Here is a 21,403-nt window from a genome sequence, read left to right as displayed (position 1 = left end):
AACAGACTCAAGTTCAAATCCCAATACCAGATTTGCTGGCTATGAGAGTCAAAACCAACCCCTACTTCCTTTTCCTTTTTTGGAGTGCTAGAATTTGAACCCAAGGCCTGGCACATGCTAGGCAACTATCTGCTGAGCTACACCTCCAATTTTGGGGGGCTTTGAGAAGATTGTTTTTGAGATAGCTCTCTATATAACCTAGGCTGGCCTCGAACTGGCAACCTTCCTGCCCCAGTCTCCTGAGTGCTGGGATTAGAGAGATATACCACTGTATCTGGTTCTCTTTGTATGATGCAAAAGTACCACCTGTCAAAAGCTATCATTAATTCATCTGACCCATTCATTTATTCATTCATTCATTCGAGAAGTCTCTCCCAGACAGCCACTGGGTTAACATTGTCTAAGGACACGATGGTAAGCTAGACCCAACTGCTGCCTGTGAGGAGCTAGCTCACGCTCCAGCACAGTAAGCAGAGACCTGAGAGGGCGGTCAGCTCTAACTGTCCTCGAGAAACAAAAGGGTATCCTAGGACAGCAGACCAGAGAGGCAGGGGCGAGTCGAGCCTCAGCACAGGAATAAGGAGCTAGTGCAGCAGCCTAACCGGGCACCTGCAGGGCTCCTTAACTAGGTCTTTCCTCCAGTGCCTGCACAGCCCATCCTCTGCAGAGCGATGACCATCGACACAGCACATGCTGAGAGACTGTTCTGAAGAGAGGACTTGACAAAGAAACCTCCCAGAGAAAGCAGAGCGTGACAGAAATAGGCATCTTGGCAATCCAGTCAGTCAAAGCAGGACAATTCAAAGGGTCCTAAATCCCATCTTTCGGGATAATGAGTCTGGACAGCACCACCATCTCTGTGAGCGATCACAATTTCTCGACTTTATCGAGAAGAAAGATCGCTTCTGGCACGTGCAAGATCACATTTAGAGCCCAGAGGAGGCCTGATTCCAGAAGTGCTGGCCTGGCCAGTCCACTCCAACCCGACCCTCCATCCCTCCCACCTTAACAGCCAGCATCGCATGTACATTTGTGGAAATATTTGGTTTTAATATACTCCTCAGCCTCCTCATTAAGTTGCCTGCCCAAGGCTAACATTTTCGTGCCTGAGCAACGGGAGCTTTTGATACTGTGAAATTATCTATTTGCCGATTTCTGAGGCTAGGTGTTTTCACTCTTCTACTAATACGCGCTATTTGAAGCTGCATCATTAGCCCTGCAATTTCAAAGAATTGCACAGGTCCATGGGATTGAAGGAGGGAGCAATCTAAGGTGGGGCGGGCTCCTGGAGCAGTAGCTCTTCTGCAGAAATCCCCGGAGCCAGCTGGGCGAGCCATCTGTCCAATTCCTTGCTGTGAGCCTCTCCATGGCGTCCCACGAGGCCCCCAAACCCCCCACATTACCAACCCCAAATAACCCAGGCTTCCCTGTTTGTTCAAGTGGAACCAGGTTCCACACAGCACACCTGACTGACTTCTCATCACCCACAAAGGTGCCAAACTGCTTCTTCCCTGGGTTCCCTAAGGTGGTTTCATGTGTGCCCTATACCCTTCTAGACCTAAGCAGGTCATGCAGCTCTCTTGCTCAGAAGTCATCAGGGACCTCTGTCACCACCCAGACCAGAGGAAGCGGAGGCAGCTCACGCACTCATTTAACTGATTTCAAAAGCAGTGTGCCACTCTGACATTGAAGACACGTATTTCCCTCCAACGTGGGCCTGCTGGCCATAAACTAAAGTGCTTCCAAACACAGAATCAACAGTCTCCTCAGAGGTAAGTAACAATGTGTGCTCCACCCTGGAGAGAACTCTGGCTGAGTTTAAATCCCCCGCCCCATGCCCTCCTGGGAGGTAAGCCTGGGGAAGTGGCTCGGTGCCCCCCGGCCTCTGTTTTCTCCTCTGTAACACGGCATTAGAGGCTGGAATGTCGCCCAGTTGGTCAGTGTTCACAGGATGTAGAAAACCAAACTGGGCACAGTGGTTCGAGCCTGTAATCCAAGCACTCTGGAGGCAGAGCCAGGAGGACCAGAAGTTCAAGATCCTCCTCAGCTACATAAGGAGTTGGGAGGCTTAACAGGTACCTTCTAAGGTTAATCAGATCGCAGAGTTAAGGATGGGACGGGAGGGATGTCCAGCCGCTGAGACAGCCTGGTCCATGGAAGACACGGGTCATTTTGATTCGAAGTGACTTTTCCACCTTCAGGCTCTTTAGATCCTGGCCCTGTATGAGGTGGGGCCTCAATGCACAACTATTTACAATGGACATACCACTTCGCCTCCTAACTGGCTCCTCTGCCCTTCTGTGTGGCCCTGCCCTTCCTGGTGGGGACCTCCTACCTTTTTACCCAGAACACTTTGTCTGCGGGCCCCCTGCCTGCACCCTGCACCTGACTCGCCTTCTAAGTAAGGTTCAGCACAGCTGGGGTCCTGTGTGTAAAAGCAGAGCTCATCCATATGCCATTCACCCCCTCCTCTGCACAGACTGTACAACCCACAGGGCCATCTCTCCATCTGGCGCCCTCTCTGCACGGATTGCAGCATTTCCATAAATCACTGCCATGCCTGGGTCCCAGTGTTCTTGCTGTAGAGGGACCACCACCATCCACCTGCTTCCCTTGAGACAACCCAGGGAGGGACCAACTCTCACCCCTAAGTCACCTCCACAGCAGTGGGATGGGAGAAGGGTGGAGGGAGGAGGGAGGGGAGGAGAGCAAGTGAACGAGGCTTTATTCATGTCTCCAGCGCAGGCACTGGCTTGGGATGAGTTCTCTGACCGGGTAACATGGGACAGAGCTGGAGCCAGGGAGCAGGGCAGTCAGTCCTTGGGGCACTGACCTCCATTCCTAGGATCTGACAGCATGGATGTCTGAGGTCCTCAGCCCTCCGTGATGTCAGAACGGGGTGAACGAGGCTCATTCACCGACGCTTTCGGACCTCCAAAAGGATCTATCTATATAGGTCCAAGGGAGGGAGAGGGTCTGGGGCGGAGCCACAGAGCTTTGGGGCCTTTCTCACCACTGCCATGAAGGGGGGCGGCCTAGGACTCCGGCTGACCGCTCTCTGTCCCAGCAATCCCACAGCCAGCCGGTCTGACCCCAGGAGCCTCATGCTGGTCCCACAAAACACTGTGCCAGAGAGGAAGGGACTGGGGGCCCGAGGGCCGGGTGGGAGAGCCTGGCTCCCACTACCTACCATTCCCCGCTTTGGAGCTAGCACTCAAGGCCTAGGGATTACCCACAGCTTCTCACTGTGCTTGGATTTTGATTTCTGTCTTCTTCCCGGGTGGGGCGGGGTAGAGGGTTGTTTTTTAAGACGGGTCTCATTTGCAGCCTTAGCTAAGCCTGGGACTCATCATGATCTCCACCTCCAGAGTGCTGGGATTACAGAGAGGTACTACCATGGCTGGCACCTGTGTCTTGTTGTGTTAGTGGGCTTTTGTTGTTGTTGTTGTTGTTGTTTTGTTTTGTTTTTTTGGAGTCAGGGTCTCATGTAGCCCAGGCTAGCCTTGAGTTTACTAGATAGCTGAGGATGTTCCTCCCGCCTCTCCTTCTCAAGTGCTGGGACTGCAAGAATACCCCACTAGGCTTGATTTACTAGGCAAACGCTCTCCGAACTCAACTACATCCCAGCCCATCTGCTGCTGTTTTATGGACCATCTGCCTGTTTTAAGTATTTCTCCAGGTGCGAAGGTCACAACTAGACCTTAGAGCAAGTCCACACCCGGCCCCGCAGGTATCAGAGTAAGGTTCCTTCCCTGTCCCAGGTCTCTGCACCTGAGGCTGAGGGGTCTAGGCGGGCTCCGTGACCACCTGGGCACAAAGAAACACTACACCAAGGGCAGAAGACAAGGTGTTCTGGAAGCTTCCCAACCCTCTCCTGCCTCCCTCACTGCCTGGACTTTGAACCCACGCTTCTGGGCCTCAGCTGCGCTAGACATCAGTTCAGACGCGCCACAGGACCCAGGAGGACTGGCGCTAATCGCTGGCCTGTGAAACGAGAGCCGCCCCAAGCTTGGGTCCTGCCCTGAGGCTCAGCAGGCGTCGGCGCCAGGCCAATTTGCTGGTGGTAAAGCTTCTGTTTCTCCGGTTCTATTGATTTTGCTTTTCAAGCCAGGTATCTGCTTCTGAGTTATACTCTCGCATCCTACCAGGATCCCACCTCCGCTGCTCTCTCTACGCTGGCACATCCTGCCAGGGACAGCAGCCTCAGATTCTCCGAGGCTTTATTGACAGCCACTGCAGCCGCGGCCAGCCCACACCAGCCTGCTTTCTCAGACTCCCGGGCCAGAGAATGCACATGTCCGAAGCACCTGGCAGAGTGGGCTGGCTCCCCAGCACCTGTATAACTGACAGAGGTCCAGGCCAGAGTTGGGAAGTGACTGCCAAGGTCACCTCGCGAGGTCAGGGCTGAGCTAAAGGCTTGTACTGGGTGGTTCCGTGTGTCCACGCGACACAAGCAATAGAGTCATCAGAGAGGAAGGAGCCCCAGCTGAGGAAAGGCCTCCTTGAGATCCAGCTGTAAGGCATTTTCTCAATTAGTGATCCATAGGGGAGGGCCCAGTTCATGGTGGGTGGTGCCATCCCTAGGCTGCTGGACCTGGGTTCTATATGAACGTGGGCTGATCAAGCCATGGGAAGCAAGCCAGTAAGCAGCACCCTTCCATGGCCTCTGCATCAGCTCCTGCCTCCAAGATCCTGCCTTGTTTGAGTTCCTGTCCTGACTTCCTTCAGTGATGAACAGTGACGTGGAAGTGTAAGCCTGATAAACCCTTTCCTCCCCAACTTGCTTTTTGGTCATGGTGTTTCATCACAGCAACAGAAACCAGGCTCAAGCCTCAGGACTCCTCTTGCCATCAACAGGCCTATCCTAAGAGGGATGAAGGGGGCCCATAGGTACCCGAGATGTGTCCCACTTACTGGCTCTTCCTCTCTACCAGTGCTACAACCAGCCAGTACCCAAGCCAGCCTGAATGATACCTGTCCTAAAGATCCATACTACCTAGAAAAGATGCCTACAGCCTGAGTCTCTCCTTACAGAATTACATGCATGTAAGAACTGCTGGGGCGGGGCGGCGGTGGTACACGCCTTTGATCCCAGCACTCGGGAGGCAGAAGCAGGCGGATCTCTGTGAGTTCGAGGCCAGCCTGGGCTACAGAGTGAGTTTCAGGACAGGCTCCAAAACTACACAGAGAAAGCCTGTCTCGAACAAACAAACAAACAAACAAGAACTGCTGGGCAGCCCTGAGTCCATTTACAGTGGTGTGGGTGAACACCCCGGGGCACATGTACGCGGTGAAATAGAACACAGTGATGCACAGAACAAACATCTGCAGGCAACCGCGTGGAAGATCCCGGGCAGTGGAGAAACAAAATCAAAGACGGATGTGTGGAAAATCCAGTGCTCAGGTTAAGAATGGTTGCTGCACAATCCATGGGGACCGCAGTTCAGATCCCAGCACCCACATACCACTCAACATCCTCTTGGGGCCTGCATGTGCGTACACTCAAATACACACGTGCACATACATTCACACACACAAGTAAGTAAGTAACCTTTCTGTAAAAATCCACATGCGGGAAGCTGCACAGACAGCTCAGCAGTTAAGAGTGTTCACTGTTCCTGGAAAGGACCTCAGTTAAGAGTGTACACTGCTCCTGGAAAGGACCTCAGTTAAGAGTGTTCACTGTTCCTGGAAAGGACCTCAGTTAAGAGTGTACACTGTTCCTGGAAAGGACCTCAGTTAAGAGTGTACACTGTTCCTGGAAAGGACCTCAGTTAAGAGTGTACACTGTTGTTGGAAAGGACCTCAGTTAAGAGTGTTCACTGCTCCTGGAAAGGACCTCAGTTAAGAGTGTACACTGTTCCTGGAAAGGACCTCAGTTAAGAGTGTACACTGTTCCTGGAAAGGACCTCAGTTAAGAGTGTACACTGTTCCTGGAAAGGACCTCAGTTAAGAGTGTATACTGTTGTTGGAAAGGACCTCAGTTAAGAGTGTACACTGCTCCTGGAAAGGACCTCAGTTAAGAGTGTACACTGTTGTTGGAAAGGACCTCAGTTAAGAGTGTACACTGCTCCTGGAAAGGACCTCAGTTAAGAGTGTACACTGTTCCTGGGAAGGACCTCAGTTAAGAGTGTATACTGTTCCTGGGAAGGACCTCAGTTAAGAGTGTTCACTGTTCCTGGAAAGGACCTCAGTTAAGAGTGTACACTGTTGTTGGAAAGGACCTGAGATTGGTCTCAAACACCCAAGTGAGAAAATCTTGGGTGTCAGTGTCCACCTTCCACCTTGTTGGAGACAGGGTTTCTTCTTATTTACCGCTGCCTACGCCAGGCTAGTTGGCCTTTGAGCTCTCGGGTCTATCTCTGCCTCCATCTTGTGCTACAGCATTCAGCTCTGCGTGGCTTCTGGGGATCCAGACTCAGGCACTCATGCTTGCACGGCCAGCGTCCTGCCCACTGAGCCCTCGGACCAATTTTCTGCTGCTTTTAAGCCACCTGGGCTGTGGTGTTCTATCAGAGGAGGCGGACTGGACAGGAACATGGGCATCTCTGGGATGGGGCTAGGGAGGGTGCTGAACACTATGTGCACAGGGCAGCCATGCTCCAGAGAAATGGTCGGCTCAGAGGTCACCAAGTCGTTCCTGCTATAGTCCTGGCTGTTTCCCTTATCCTAAATCTGTGTGTGTCCAGAGAGAGAGAGAAACATGGAGAGAGACCTGCCTCAGTTTCCACACTGACACCCCTGGAGCAGCTAGTTCTGCTAAGCATACGGTCGGTATTCAGTGTATATTTGTTAGGAAAGAGCCAGTAGAAATTTCAGATTCAGTGAGACTCATACAAGTGCATGGTAAATACTGTCATAAAAGAAAGGGGTTTTGAACCTGGAGAGATGGCTCAGCAGTTAAGAGCACTGAGTTGCTCTTCCAGGAGATCTGAGTTCAATTCCCAGCACTTACATGGCAGCTCACAACTGTAACTCCAAGATCTGACACCCTCACACAGACATACATGCAGGTAAAACACCAATGCGCATAAAAATATAAAGAAAGGAAGGAAGGAAGAGGGAGGGAGGGAGGAAGAAGAGAAGGAAGAAAAGAAGGAAAAGGTTTCTGTTGGGCTGGGTGGCACTCAGCTCTAATCCTAGCACTTAGGCAGAGGCATGAAAACCTCTGTGAATTTGACGCCAGTCTGGACTACATAGGGAGTTTCAGGCCAGCCAGAGCTAAGAGCTACACACTGGGACCCTGTCTCAAAATAAAAAAATAAAAAAAAATTTTAAAAAAAAAGGAAGAGAAGGAGGGAGGAAGGAAAGGCTTCCAGATCATGTGGTCCCTACAGGGATCAGACAATTATACATTACAGAGAGCGAGCCAGCTGGGGAGAGGACTTCTTGTCAGGTGGTAAAACCTACACCCTACAATAGCCAGGCCAGCTGGTGACAGGGTGCCATCTGCTGGTAAGCACAGCAGAGCGTGGCTAAGAGCTGGGGAGGGACCGCGGTGAGCCTGGGACAAGGGAAGAGAAGGCTACATCTCTTCTCTCCCTAGCCTGGGTCACCTACTGATGTCTCAGCTCCCATCCTAGGACGTGGCGGCCTCTCCCAACTGAGCTCAGCCTCTCTCTCTACCCCTCATCCATATTCAGAGGCCTGCCAGGCAACGAACCCGGCCAGACCTTAGAAATTCAAGGTAGAAGGGACTCACACAAGCCTCCCATCTAAGTGCTGCTTGGGAGAGAGAACCTTGCACTTTCACAGACATGGGGCCCATGAACCCACAGATTTGCCCGGCTTCCAGACAGTTCCAAGAGGAGGACAGGCAGGCTTGAGTTTGGCAAAGCTATCTTATATGAACCACCAGGAGTACTGTCTAGAAGGAAAAAAAAAAAAAAAGATAAACTGGACTTCATCAAGATTAAAAGTATCTGTTTCTCAAAAGGCAGTGTCAGAAGGCTGAAAGACGAGGCAGAGCCTAGAAACTGAGTTAGCAAAACATGTCTGGCCAGATATGATGGAGAACACGTAGGATCCCAGCACTTAGGAGGCTGAGGCAGGAGATGGCACTGGAGTCTAGCCTGGACTACATAGCCAGACTATGACTCAAACTTAAAAAAAAAAAAAAAAGTGAACTAGAACTTGGATCCAGAATACATAAAGAGCTGGGTACCAGCAAGAAGGCTCAGTACGTAAAGACACTTACCACCAAACCTGACTACCTGAATTCCAACCCCAGGACCCACATGGTGGGAGAAGAGGACTGACTCCCGAAAGTTCCCTAACCTCTACATACACACCATGGCATCTGTGTGCCCCACCCAATAAATAAGTCATAAAACATTTTAAAAATATATATTTATAGATCCGGGCAGGGTGGCATATGCCTTTAGTCCTAGCACTCAGAAGGCAGGAGCAAAGAGATCTCTTTTGAGTTCCAAAATAGCCAGGACTACAGAGACACCACCTCAAAGAAAAAAATATATATCTGCATACATACATATATATGTATAGATACACACACACACACACACACACACACACACACACACACACGAATTTTCAAAACTTAATGACAAAACTTATTTAAAATGACAGTAAAGGGTTGGAACACAGATTTCATCAAAGACAGGCGGGGCAAAGAGGTACGTGAAAAGATTGTCAACATCGTTTGTCATCAAAGAACTGTAAATAAAGCAACAACAGATGCTGTCTCCCCCTAAAAGACCGTCCTAAACTGAAAACCGTACTGCGTGCCGGAGAATATGGGCAGGGACCAGAGCTCTGGGCACGAGAGGGGCTGTTCCACGGTGGTCAAACCCCACTCACCACACACAGCCCAGCCACTGCTCCCGGCACTGACTCGCACAAAACCCTTCATGACGGCGTCGATGGGCTGGCTCATTCACAATGTGGGAAACCTAGGAATCATCCACACGTCCTCCGGCCCGGGAACAGGTAACAGGTGGCAGACCTCTGCCACGTATCCCCACTCAGGGGAAGAGAGAAGCTAGGTACAGATGGATTCTCGCCAGCCAGGACGAGTGTCACACAGGCTCTACTGAGGAAAGGCGGCCAAGCTCAGCTGGGCGTGGGTTTGCCTGTCTGGAACCCCAGCCTCGTGGGAGACTGAAGCAGAAGGGTTCCAAGTTCAGGACCAGGCTAGACCACTCGATGAGACTATCACAAAACAAAAATTAAAAGAGCCCGGGAATAGGGGCTGGAGGGATAGATCAGCAGCTCAGAGCACTCGCTGCTCTTTCAGAGGAGAACCATCTGTAACTCCGGCTCCAGAGGATCCACTGCTCTCCTCTGGCTTTTTGAGGGCATCTGTATTCATGTGTGCATAAGTACACATCATTAAAAATGCAAGCCAAGTATGGTGGTGCACTTTGGGAGGCAGAGGCATGAGGCAAGAGGAGCTCTGTGAGCTCAAGGTCAGCCTGGTCTATGGAGCAAGTTCCAGGCCAGCCAGGACCACACAGTGAGACCCTGCCTCAAAAAGAACGGAAGGAAAAGAAAAGGCAGGCTCACAGGGGTGTTTCTGAGGCGGGAGAGGAGACAGTCTGGAGTAGGGTAGCCGGCGGTGGCTTGGCTCTCAGCCCATCCCTTCATTTCCTGTGCCCCCACAGGGGCATCAGGGTGTTTGTCCCGCCAGGGTCTGAACCACACAGGGCTGGGTGAGCTGTGGTTCCACCTCTACCCACCTGGGTCACCAGCAAGTCACCTGCACACTCTTTCCAGCTCCAGCTCTGTAAAACTCCTACAGCATGATGTGATACATGTTTGCATTTACTCCTAGCACTCGAGAGACTGAGTAAGAAGGTCACCGTAAGTTCAAGGCCAGCTTGGGCTACACAGTGAGGTCAAAGCCCGCCTAAGCTATATAATGAGTTTGGGGTACACAGTGACACACCTTCTCACAAAATTAAAAATCAACCTTACAGAGGGCACAAGTTGGTTACCTTTATGCAGCAGTATGCTAGAAAGAAGACATTAAAAATACTCATGTCTAGGCTCACACCTTTAATCCCAGCAGCACTCAGGAGGCAGAGGGAGGTGGATCTCAGTGAGTTCGAGGCCAGCCTGGTCTACAGAGCTGAGATCCAGGACAGCCAGAAACCCTGTCTCGAAAAACCAAACCAAAGGAAAAAGAAAAACAACAACAAAAAAAAAACCTCACATCTGTTTCATCATCTTTACAACAGGATACTGACATCATCAAGTTCTCGTGACAATTAAATGAGTCAGGACTGGCAAAGCACTCGCACGGGTGCCTGGTGAGCAGAGGACCTGGAGAGGCAGAACTGACATCCCATCACCCCTAGGTGGGAGGATGGCCGCTCTGGGCCTGTCAAGGGGCCAAGCTGTCCCTGCTGGAAGCTGGGGTTTTTGATGTATGTCACCCTCAGTAAAAGGGTGAGCTAGGGTGGAAGCTCCTTTTTTTTTTTTTTTAAAAAAAATATCTGTCTTATCTTTCTTCAGCTCTGCACTGAAAAAAAAATTCCTCAAAGATTCTGAAACCACAAGCATGTGTGTGTGTGTGTGTGTGTGTGTGTGTGTGTGTGTGTGTGTACGTGCCCAAGTGTCACAAGACCCACGGAGAGGTCCAAGGACAACCTGTAGGAGTTGGTTCTTTCCTTCCACTGAGTGGGTCCTGGGGATTGAACTTGGGTCTTTGACTTGGTGGTCAGCATCTTTACACACTGAGTCATCTAACCCAGACCTTGTTTTTTGTGTTTTTTTTCAGACAGGTAACACACAGTAAGTGCTCAATAGGTACAGACTTCTTAAAGCCCGTGGCTCCTTCAGACTGTCTGAGCCTGGTCTGGTCGGGTCACCTTCCAAAAGGCAGACTTGTGAGGAGCTCAGAACAGCCAGGTCTCACATTTTGCTTCTGTGGTTACTAAAGCGGTAAAAAGGCCTGTACAACCCAACTGCGACTTTAAAGGCTCAATCCCACCACAGGAAAGTCTCCGGCTTCAGCAGGACTTCCATGGCTGAAGGCTCTCCCACACTGACTGGGCCTTTGCTGCACCCAGGATCTTGGCAATCACCAGCTACCACCCTACCCCAAGGCTGTGTGGTACAGGGAGGCTCTCGGCTCTGGTACCCTCAGCAGGGGTTCTAATCCCAGGCACTGTGGTGGTCTGGTAGAGTGGCTGGAGGCCTGCCTTGGGATCCTCAGTGGGCACAGACCCTGGCTGGTGCAGGGGTTGGTATGCCATGTTCTACCCTAACCAGCCCAGACGAGTCACCCAGGCAGACTCCACTTGCTGACTTCTGCACCTGACCACTGGGACACATGCATTTGCAATCTCTGGTTTGGGGAGCTCCAGATTTCACACAGTTGGGGGGTATCACCCCTTAACAACACCTCCTGAAAGCTAAAGAATCAACTCTAACTCAAAGGCCTCTCCTACCGTGGCCATATCCGGTCCCTTCCTCCTGCCTCCTCACAGCTGCCTCTTCCACCAGGAAGCTGCCGGGGTCAGAGTTCAGGTCTCCCTCCCTGGCTCTCCCTCCTGAGCACTGTCACTACCCACTGTGCTCACCGGATCTGGATCTGGATCTGGATCTGGATGAGAAGGTGCTGCCTGGGTCCCTCAACCCCCGCCACCTTATCGACACGCCACCTCATACTGAACTGCCTCTCGGAGGGAATGTGAGGCGGGCCGTGTGTGACCGGGCTGATTGGCACCTGTGGAGGTCGTTTGTGCCAATGAGGACTTAGCCTCCACCTCAACCGCCTTTGGGTATGAGAAAAAAATTAAAAATAATAGCTGCCAATGCCTGAGCTCCCTGCATGCCAAGCAAGTGACAGATGTAATTGTTCTTAGCCACCCTGAGAGGATGACACAATTGTCCCTGACCACCCTGAGAGAAGGACACAACTACCATCCCTACTTTACAGATGAAGAAATCAAGGCTCAGACAGGATAGGTGACCTGCTGAGATGCCAAGCTAGTCCGTGGCAGAGTCGGGATTCACATCCAGGACCCGACAGCCCGAAGCCTGGCAGAGGGTCTTGTACGCTGGGGGTCAGACTCCAGAGCTCTGCTGAGGGGCCACTGTTAGCGGCTATCCCCAAGGCTCCCCCTCCAAAGCCACCCATTGCCTGACAACCTCTCCTCACCCTTTGCCTCAGCTTGGTGAACCCGCCTCATGCCAACAAAGTGCCAAGTGCCATACTAGGTTCAGGGAGAGGGTGCAGAAGACCACAGGGTCAACCGTGCATGGTGGCGCACGCCTTTAATACCAGCACTAAGGAGGCAGAGACAGGCGGATCTCTGTGAGTTCGAGGCCAGTTTGATCTGCATACATAGCATTCCGCTTCAGATACATGGAGAAAAAAAACCACAGTGTTCCTGCCTTCTGGAAATGCCAAATGGGTCACTACAGAGGAGGAAGAGAGGGAGGGAGGGTGGATGGGATAAAACTGAGGGCTTCCTGGAAGAGGCAGTGACCGAAGCGTATCTGAAGGCTGACTGTCTCTCTAATCCCCGGGCTGTCACCTTCTGGCTCAGAGCCTGCATTCCAGACAACACCTGAAGGGAGCTCACAGCTCGGGTCTCTACTCGGGCAATAACCACCACCCAAAGGCTTCCTTGTTACACAGGCACATGCAGACACACCCGTGTGCACACAAACCCCAACATGCTTGGAAAATTCCTCTCCACAGACAAAGCCCATCCAAGCCATATGCACTGTCATCCCCAAGACAGGGCTGTGCTCTAGCCCTCTGAGTTCCTACAATGTGCCAACATGCCTATGTCTCTTCAGTGGCACTGATAATCCTGTGAGTTACACACACACACACACACACACACACACACACTCTCATGTGTATGCAGAACACATGAATCCTTCATGCTCACCTCACAAAGGCACACACAAACTCATGCATACACAGACATAATTGTTCAGTCCCCCTGGCTGCTCCTGTCATTCATATCTCCAGAATTCGACTAGATGGATGGCTTGCTTAAATACTTAGGAGTCTCGGGGTAAATAAAAGGCTAAAATGCTATTATCTGTTCAAATTAAAAAAAAAAAAAACATGTCACAACAGCAGAGCGTGAAACTATCTTCCAGCTGGGTGAGCCCAAAAGCTTACACAGGCTAGACATGACTGGCAGGCAAGTATTGTTCCCCACAGGGAGATGGTGACAGTTCAACCAGATAACACTCAGGAGGCGCCCCGCATGGGGCCTGTACATGGGGTGACTCGAGCGTGGCCAGTTTGATGTTTTGAGGCAGTTTGATGGAGCGTGCGTGTGCGCGCGCGCACACACACATACACACACACATACACACTAAGCTCACTGACATCCAAGCAGTCAGGATCCACAGCTCAGCACTCTTCCAATTTCTTTGGCCAGGACCCAACATAAGAACCAAGTCTACAGGGGGACACACACACCAGCCACACTAGCCACAACTGTAGTAGAAGTTCCAAGAAGCGCTTGTCCTTCTGGCCACACACTGACGGCCCCCTTCATCTCCTTTATGGGCCACCTCCGAATTCACAAGCAAGTCACAGGGCAGGAGAGCCGGGCCTCACTTACCCAGGGTATCTGAGCTGCTTTCTACCGTCTCGTTGACCTTCCTCGCGACTCTGGCCACGGCCTCACCCATCTTCCTCAGCATGCAGACGTGGGTGTCCGGCTCCCAGCCTCCAGGCTGGTCTGCTGCTCACAAAGGGGTCTGAGCCTGGGGAAAACACAGGACCATGAAACACCCACCTGCCAGCCAGGGTCCGTCCCATGACCGGTACTCTCCTCCCTAAGGACCCAGGCCCTTAAGAAGCTACAAGGAAGGAGTCCCCAGGCCACTCACCTCCTCCAGAGCCCAGGCCACATCCAGTTTAGCCTCTGCAGTGCTCTGATCTACCACCCAGAGGGTGAGGGCAGCTGGGCCTCTCCTGGGAGGACCAACACGTGTGACCTCACCATACACAGAGCTTGACCCAGTGGCCAGGCAGGGGTGAGGACTCAGATGGCCTGTGACTCAACAGGTAGGGCGGGTTGCTGGGGAAGAGGCCAGGTCCAGCTAACTGCTGGGGAAAGGCGCCTGTCTATTCTGCAGCCTCCTGGCCAGGGCTCAATCCACATAACTGCCCGGCTCGCTGCCCCATCTACCAGGGCAGGAAGTGCAGTACCGGGGCAAATGGGCCCTAGAGTCGGCAGGTGGGTGGTCTCCAGGGATCCCCCGCCTCTATGCCAGAACAGAGGATGGTGACAGTGTCAGCACTCAGGCCTCAGTCTCGGCTTGCTGCAGAGTTTATCTGCAAGGAAAGAGGAAGCGCTGGACGTGAGAAGGGAAACTGGATTGTGGTTGATTTCTTGTGCACCCTAATAAACTTATCTGGGGGTCAGAGAACAGAACAGCCACTAGATCAGACATAGAGGCCAGACAGTTGTAGCATACTCCTTTAATCCTATCACTCGGGAGACAGAGATCCATCCAGATCTCTGTGAGTTCAAGGCCACGCCGGGACCAGAGCCAGACATGGTGGCACACACCTTTAATCCCAGCACTTGAGATCTCATGTCATTGCTTAGGAAAGACACATGCCTTTAATCCCAGGAAGTGATGGCAGGAAGCAGAAAGGTATGAGGACCAGGAACTAGAAGCTTTTTAACAGCAGTACAGCTGAGATCTATTCCAGTGAGGAAGTGAGGACTCAGAGGCCTTCAGTCTGAGGAAACAGGATCAGCTGAGGAGTTGTCAAGGTGAGGTTGGCTGTAGCTTATTCTGTTTCTCTGATTTTTTTGTTTTGTTTTGTTTTTGGTTTTTTGTTTTTTTTTTTTTTTTTTTTTTTTTTTTTTTTTTTTTTTTTTTTTGGTTTTTCGAGACAGGGTTTCTCTGTGTAGCTTTGCACCTTTCCTGGAGCTCACTTGGTAGCCCAGGCTGGCCTCGAACTCACAGAGATCCGCCTGGCTCTGCCTCCCGAGTGCTGGGATTAAAGGCGTGCACCACCACTGCCCGGCTTGTTTTGTTTTTTGATACAGCGTTGCTCTGTGTAGCTTTGCGCCTTTCCTAGAGCTCACTCTGTAGTCCAGGCTGGCCTCGAACTCACAGAGATCCACCTGCCTCTGCCTCCCGAGTGCTGGGAATAAAGGTGTGCACCACCAACACCTGGCTGTTTCTCTGGTTTTTCAGCTTTTACAACAATACCTGGTTCTGGATTTTTTATTAATAAGACCATTTAGCAATTTGTCTTACACTGGAACACTGGGGAGAAGATACTTAAAGAAGTGTGGGGGCTGGAGAGATGGCTCAGAGGTTAAGAGCAATGGCTGCTCTTCCACAGACCTGGATCCAAGTCGCAGGACCCTCATGGCAGCTCACAACCATACTCTTTTGGCTTCTGAAGGCATCAGGCACCAGATATGTATGTAGTACACATACATACATTCAGACAAAATACTACATACATACATACATACATACATACATACATACATATATACAGAAAGAAAGAGAGAGAGAGAGAGAGAGAGAGAGAGAGAAAGAAAGAGAGAGAGAAAGGAAGAGAGAGAGAAAGGAAGAGAGAGAGAAAGGAAGGGAAGAAAAGCAAATGACAAGGCATTGGAAAAATAGGCTAGGAGTGTAGCTTATCTGGTAAAATGCTTACCAAGCAATCACAGGAAGGGCAGAACACACTGATGATGGGAAAGACCCCAAGTCCAACTCTGCCACCGAGTGACTGGGAAGTGTGGGGGGGGGGGGGGGGGGGAGAGGGGGGCTCAACCACACTGAGCACGAAGCCTAGTAACACCTCTCAATGAGTGCACATGATCCCACAAAGCATGTGATCCTGCCTCACTCAGAGCCCGGGACTCATAAACACTCCATGAAAGCCAGCTGAGAGGATCCGGGAGGACATGGGCAGGTGCGACACCAGCGCGGAGTTTTTCCGTGTATGACCCACAGGACTCTGAACAAACACCTCGGCAGAACTCATCCGTGAGGAATGAGTCCAGGTCCCATGGCTCCACTCCCAGAAAGTGTCCCCTGACTGTCCCAGCCTCAGCAGTGGCTCCTCCCTCTGAGCTTCAGTGGTACTACTTACATGACTAAGCACAGGTCACTCGGGTTGTTTGGGAGCGTCAAAATTTCTCTCTCCAGCTGGGCGTGGTGGCAAGCACCTTTAATCCCAGCACTGGGGAGTTCGGGGGCCTACCTGGTCTGGGCTACATAGTGAGACCCAGGACAGCCAGAGAGTTACATCATAAAGAGATCCTGTCTCCAAAAAAAAAAAAAAAAAAAAAGCAAAATACAAACAAACAGAAAAAAAAGAAAAATCTCTCTTCCCATATTGCTCCCTTCCCCCACCCTCCACTGGCCTATGAGCACATCCACCCTAGGCTTCTCTTCAGACTCTCACCAATACAGATGCTCGGGAAGTACCTCCAATGGTGACAGGCCACACCCACCACTTGGATTTCAAATCTGAACGCAAGTCAAGTGACTCTTCCAATAGGTTGAAAAGGGTCCTAAGTCCGCATACATAAACAGCCTGCATAGCATGGGCCAGTGAGTGACAGTGGGGTGGGGGGGCGGTGACAAACAGGACCCCACCACTTTCAACATGTAGCTGCCTACTCCCTAGGCCTGAATTAGCGTTGCCAAAATTGAAGTGACGTACTTGTCTTTATTTTTTAAATTTTACTTATTTAATTTTATTTTATATGCATTGGCGATTTGTCCAAATTCATGTCTGTGTAAAGGTGTTAGATCCCCTGGCACTGTAGTTACAGACCGTTGGGAGCTGCCATGTGGGTGCTGGGAATTGAACCCGGGTCCTCTGGGAGAGCAGCCAGCGCTCTTAACCACTGAGTCATCTCTCCAGCCCTTAATTTTACTTCTCTCGTGTGTGTGTGTGTGTGTGTGTGTGTGTGTGTGTGTGTGTGTGTGTGCAGGCTCAGGTGTGCTGTGGGACACATTTGGAGGTAAGAAGACACCTTTCAAGAATGTGTTCTCCCCACCACAGTAGGTTCTTAGATCAAACTCAGGTCACCAGGTGTAGCAGCAAGTGCTTTACCCACTGAGCCTCTCAGTGGCCCTGACGTCACCTACCCTAACTCCTTCACACACAGGGAAACTGAGGATCAAGGAAGGGAGGCCAACAGCTAGATGGACACAGAGACCCCACGTCTCCTGATTCTTGGCATGGGGCTCTTCCTGCATACCATCTTCTCTCCTTTCCCCTCTCCAATACTCATGATCAATAATCATTATGTATGTTAGGTATGCAAGGCATAAGAATAAAAGGAAAAAAAATGACAGGATTTAACTCTAACTTGTGATTTTTTTGAAGATGAAATTTCTAAAGAACAGCCCCGGGACAATTCTGGACTCAAAACAAAAAATGGAAAGAAAATTTGCCAAGATGCGCAGGGCCTGTGCTACCCAGAAGAATATACTAGGCTGTCACTCAGCCCCTATGCCTGCAATTCTATCAGCTGTCACCAGGTGGTGACATACAGCTGTGGGTTATCGATGAAGGAAGTCCCTGGGAAAACCATCAGGAGTAGACCACTCTGGGTAGACCAGTGTGGGTCAGAGTGGACCAGAAAGCATGAACAGGAACAACATATAAAGTCCAGGTGTCAAACCAACTTACTAGGAAGAAGGACTCCCTTATCTCAAGGATGCTCTGGGTGAAGCATAGAGACATCCTAGGAAATCTAAAACCATTGCCTAAAACATCAGCTGCCTACATTCACCACGCTCACCGCTGCCCAAGCAGCCGTTCATGTCACCTAAAGACTCTTTTCACCACAAGCGAGAAGTACTCCACCAACCCAGCCGGGCACCTCTTCCAAGCCAGAGGACAGAGCAGGCAGGACTGTGTGATGGAGAGACGGCAGGTCACATTCTGTACAGGGGCCAAGATAGGGTAGCAGGGCTCCAGAGCTGAGGGAGAACAAACCTGAGGAGGCTGGAGTGGGGTCCTGGCCCCACCAAGAGGCACCGAGAAAACTATCCAAGTGCACTTAGTGGCCCCTTTGGCCCCAAAGCCTGGACCAAACAGATTTATTGAATATCTAATAGGAGCTCAAAGAGAAAGGCTGGGGAGGAGGATGAGAAAAACACATTTGTCCTTGCTGGGTCTGGTGGCACAGGCCTGTAATAACAGCTGCTCAGCAGGCTGGAGAGGGAGAATCATAAGTTCAAGACCTGCCTGGACTACAGAGCAAGTTCAAGGGCAACTCAGACTCTTCTCATAGCCCTGGTTTTAATCCCAGTACTGGTGGGGAGTGGGAGGCATGGGAGGGGACACATAGTTGTTGTGGTTTTTTTTTTTTTTCCTTTTCAACATTTTAAAAAGAGAAACAGACAACTGTCAAAGTCAAGCGAGGCAGGGCTGTAGGCTGCCCCCTCCGCAGTCTATATAAACAGTTTTGAGCCCATTCACAATCTGCACATCAGCACTATCTGAACAATCAAGGCACTCGGCATCCCTCTGGAGCCAGCACAAACCAGGGGCCCCAGGCCAGCCCCACGGGTGTCAGCTCTGGGCTTCGGGAAGCAGAGATCTGGTGAACCCTTCAAGTAAAAGTGATGGCAGCAGAGTTAGGAAGAAACAGGAGCTATCGGCCCACAGGGGCCTGGGCTGTTTCATTATAACCAGGGCTATCCATTGCAGCCGCCGGGTGGGGGACGGGGGAGGCTTGGAAACTTTCAAGGAAGCTGGACACGGCGACATGTATCTATAATCCCAGCCCGAGGAAAGCCGAGGCTGGAGGATTTTGAGTTCCAGGCCAGCCTGGGCTACAGAGCAAGACCCTGTCTCAAAAAAATAAATAAAGGAAGGAAGGGAGGAAGGAGGAGAAAAGAAATCCAGAGGAAAAGGAGGAGGAAGAAATGACCAAAGAAATCACTCCAAAGTCCACAGTGCTTGGACAGACAGAATAATCCCTGCCCACCTGCTCACCTGTCCCTTCCCCGAGTCTGTGATACAGCCCCAGGACATGTTTAAATTTGCAATCTTCTGGTCACCATCTACAAAACCCACCCCGGACAATAAAGAGACAAAGACAAGACAGACTGGAGGTGTCCCCACCTTTTGACACTGCAACACGGCCCTGTCATCCACATGTGTATTGAGCTGCATTCATAGCTCTCCTGGGACGAACTGAGCCCACAGGCCACAGGTTGGACATGCCTGATGGAACAAGCTTCCCACTGGCAGGCAGAATGAGCCAGTTATGGGCCAGTACAGTACAATGATAGCCTGGGGGAGGGGAGCATGGAGGACTGTGGCCTGACCCCAGAGGGAGGAACCACAGGGTGCCAGCAACAGGTAGACAAAGGCATGCCAGAGAGGAGAAGGCCTGCAGTCTGTTTCAGATCTCTGGGGACTTTCCTAGAAGGCAGTCAGTCCTCTGAGGGGCACCACTAATCCAAGCAGAATTCTGGAAAGTTCTCAATGCTGTGGGGCAGCCCCAGTTGTAAGATGGAAACATCACCCTTCCTCAATGGAGCTGTTAGGAAAACTAATTGATGACAAATCGCTTCTGAGCAAGGGCTTTGCAAGCCATTAAGGGCTTCCCACATCAAGGCATGACCAATCAATAGGTGAGCAAACAAGGGTAAACCGGAAGTTTTCACACAATAAATTGAAGGTGGGTGTGCTGTTCTGCTTTGACAGAGCTACAATTGTGAGCGCTGCGCGCGATTCCTCTGCCAGATGGGAAACCGGTCTCACCTAGATTCCAAACTGGGGGCTGGGGTACTTAAACCCTGACCATAGATAGCTCTGACCCAGCCCTTAAGGGCCAGAACTTTACCACCTTATCTGCCGCCCTGAGATCTCTGCAAAAGAAACCACTGCGACACTCCGGACGCACCAGATGGTCCTATATTTAGTTACTGTTGTGGTCAACTGGGAACTTTAGAGCCTGGCAGCCGCTCTGCGGGGCAACCGGAGCCTCTGGAGCCATGTGCGCAAGCTGCCCCACCGCTGGCTCCAGCCAGGCTTCGGGACCCTGCCAAGGCCGAGAGCTGGTGTGGGGAGGTGAAGGGCACGGTGCTTGTTCGCACCCCAGCAGTCCCAAAGGTGCACTCGAGACCAGAACAGAGCTGACCCACTTTCCCACTCAGGGGAAACAGCCCGCTGGGCAGTGAGCCGGACGTGTCGGCGCCTAGTTTCTGAGTCTTGGGGTTTGGGGAGCCCCGCGTGAGCATCCTCAGACCGTATCTGCCCATGACAGTACGCAGGGGCCAAAGGCAGGATTCCCCCAGACCGCATGCCCGCTGCCAGTGGCTGCTGGTCTCCAGCCCCGCACTGGTCTGGCAGGCGGGGACGGGGTCAAATAAAGCAAACAGACCAGGGGACTCTGGTGATTACACAGGCCGGGGGCGTCCCACGCTGCCAGGGGCGGAGAAGTACACTCCCGGAGCGACATGCGCAGCTGCCTCTCCCCGTGGGCACGGGCGTCTCCCTGGGGAAACGGAAGCTGGGCTGTCCGGGAACGCTAACCACGAGCCTCCCACTCCCCCGAGCGATCGCGGGCTGGCGAGTCCACGACCCCGGACACTGCCCGAGCCGCCGCTCAGTGCTACCACCAGGTGTCCTGGGGGAGGGGAAAGGACGCGGCCAAGCCTGGGACCCTGCTTTCCCTTCTCCCCCAGCCCCTGCCACGCTCGGCCTCTGGCCACCGTTACTCTGCGCGGCGCGGAGCCTGTGGGCCGCTTGAGGCAGCACTTACGGCGACAATGCGTCCTAAGCCCTGCGCCCAGCAGTCACGCTCCCTCGGCGGCCGCCGGTACCCGGTGCAAGTTCTGAGCCCAAGGGGCGGAGCTCGAGGGGGCGGAGCCCAAGGGGCAGCCAGCTCTGTGCGCACGACCGCTCAGCCAATAGCGGTGCCAGGATGATAACTGGGGCGGGGCGAGGCCTGAGCTCCGGCTGCGCGAACCAATCAGCGCTCAGTTCTTTCTGCGCGCTCAGGAACCTAGGGAGGAACCGCTTTGTGTAGAGTCAGCCCGAGCCAGAGCGCTGGAGGCGGATGTCTGCACCTACATCTTGAGGGTGCTGCTCCCAGGCTGGGTTTTCTCCAGATGGGGCCGAGTCCGGCAGATCAGGGAACTTTGAAAAACGTGAAGAAACTCTAATTGAGGTCTCATAGTAACTTCATCTCTCCAAAGCCCAGGAAACATGGAATTAATGTCTATATAAATACCTGCTTCTCGGGGTCCTTGTGAGCATTGTTACGTGCAGCGCGCTGCTGCGATGCAAAACCAAGACTCTCACCTCCAAGGGGATCAGAGATGGTTTATCCTGGAGCCAAATATGAGTGGCCCTAGCCCTAGAACACAGATGCAGGTTATTCCATGTCCCAATGTGGTCACAGTTCAACGAAGTTGTGTGTTGTTTCGTTTTTGTTTTGTTTTGTAAGAT

General features: G+C 51.9%; 1 protein-coding gene across 3 annotated transcripts in view; it reads right to left on the bottom strand.

Annotated features, from left to right (window-relative positions):
• Lrrc20 (leucine rich repeat containing 20) overlaps positions 1-20,804 on the bottom strand; it is a 103,584-nt gene extending 82,780 nt beyond the window's left edge. For 2 of the 3 annotated variants that reach the window (XM_028886170.2, XM_037199490.1), the window contains exons 1-2: positions 20,715-20,804; positions 13,560-13,704 (exon numbers count right to left, since the gene is read on the bottom strand). In XM_028886170.2, the coding sequence (XP_028742003.1) occupies positions 13,560-13,641 (82 nt within the window). In that variant the 5' untranslated portion in view covers positions 13,642-13,704; positions 20,715-20,804. Of the gene's footprint in view, positions 1-13,559; positions 13,705-13,830; positions 13,942-20,714 lie in introns of those variants that run through there. The other variant, XM_037199489.1, reaches the window with a different exon arrangement.
• Positions 20,805-21,403: the final 599 nt, after the last annotated feature.

Source organism: Peromyscus leucopus, chromosome 16_21 (assembly GCF_004664715.2).
Source record: "Peromyscus leucopus breed LL Stock chromosome 16_21, UCI_PerLeu_2.1, whole genome shotgun sequence".
Classification (NCBI taxonomy): Eukaryota; Metazoa; Chordata; class Mammalia; order Rodentia; family Cricetidae; genus Peromyscus; species Peromyscus leucopus.
Note: the sequence above shows the minus strand (reverse complement) of the source record. Positions and strands in the feature narration are given on the sequence as shown.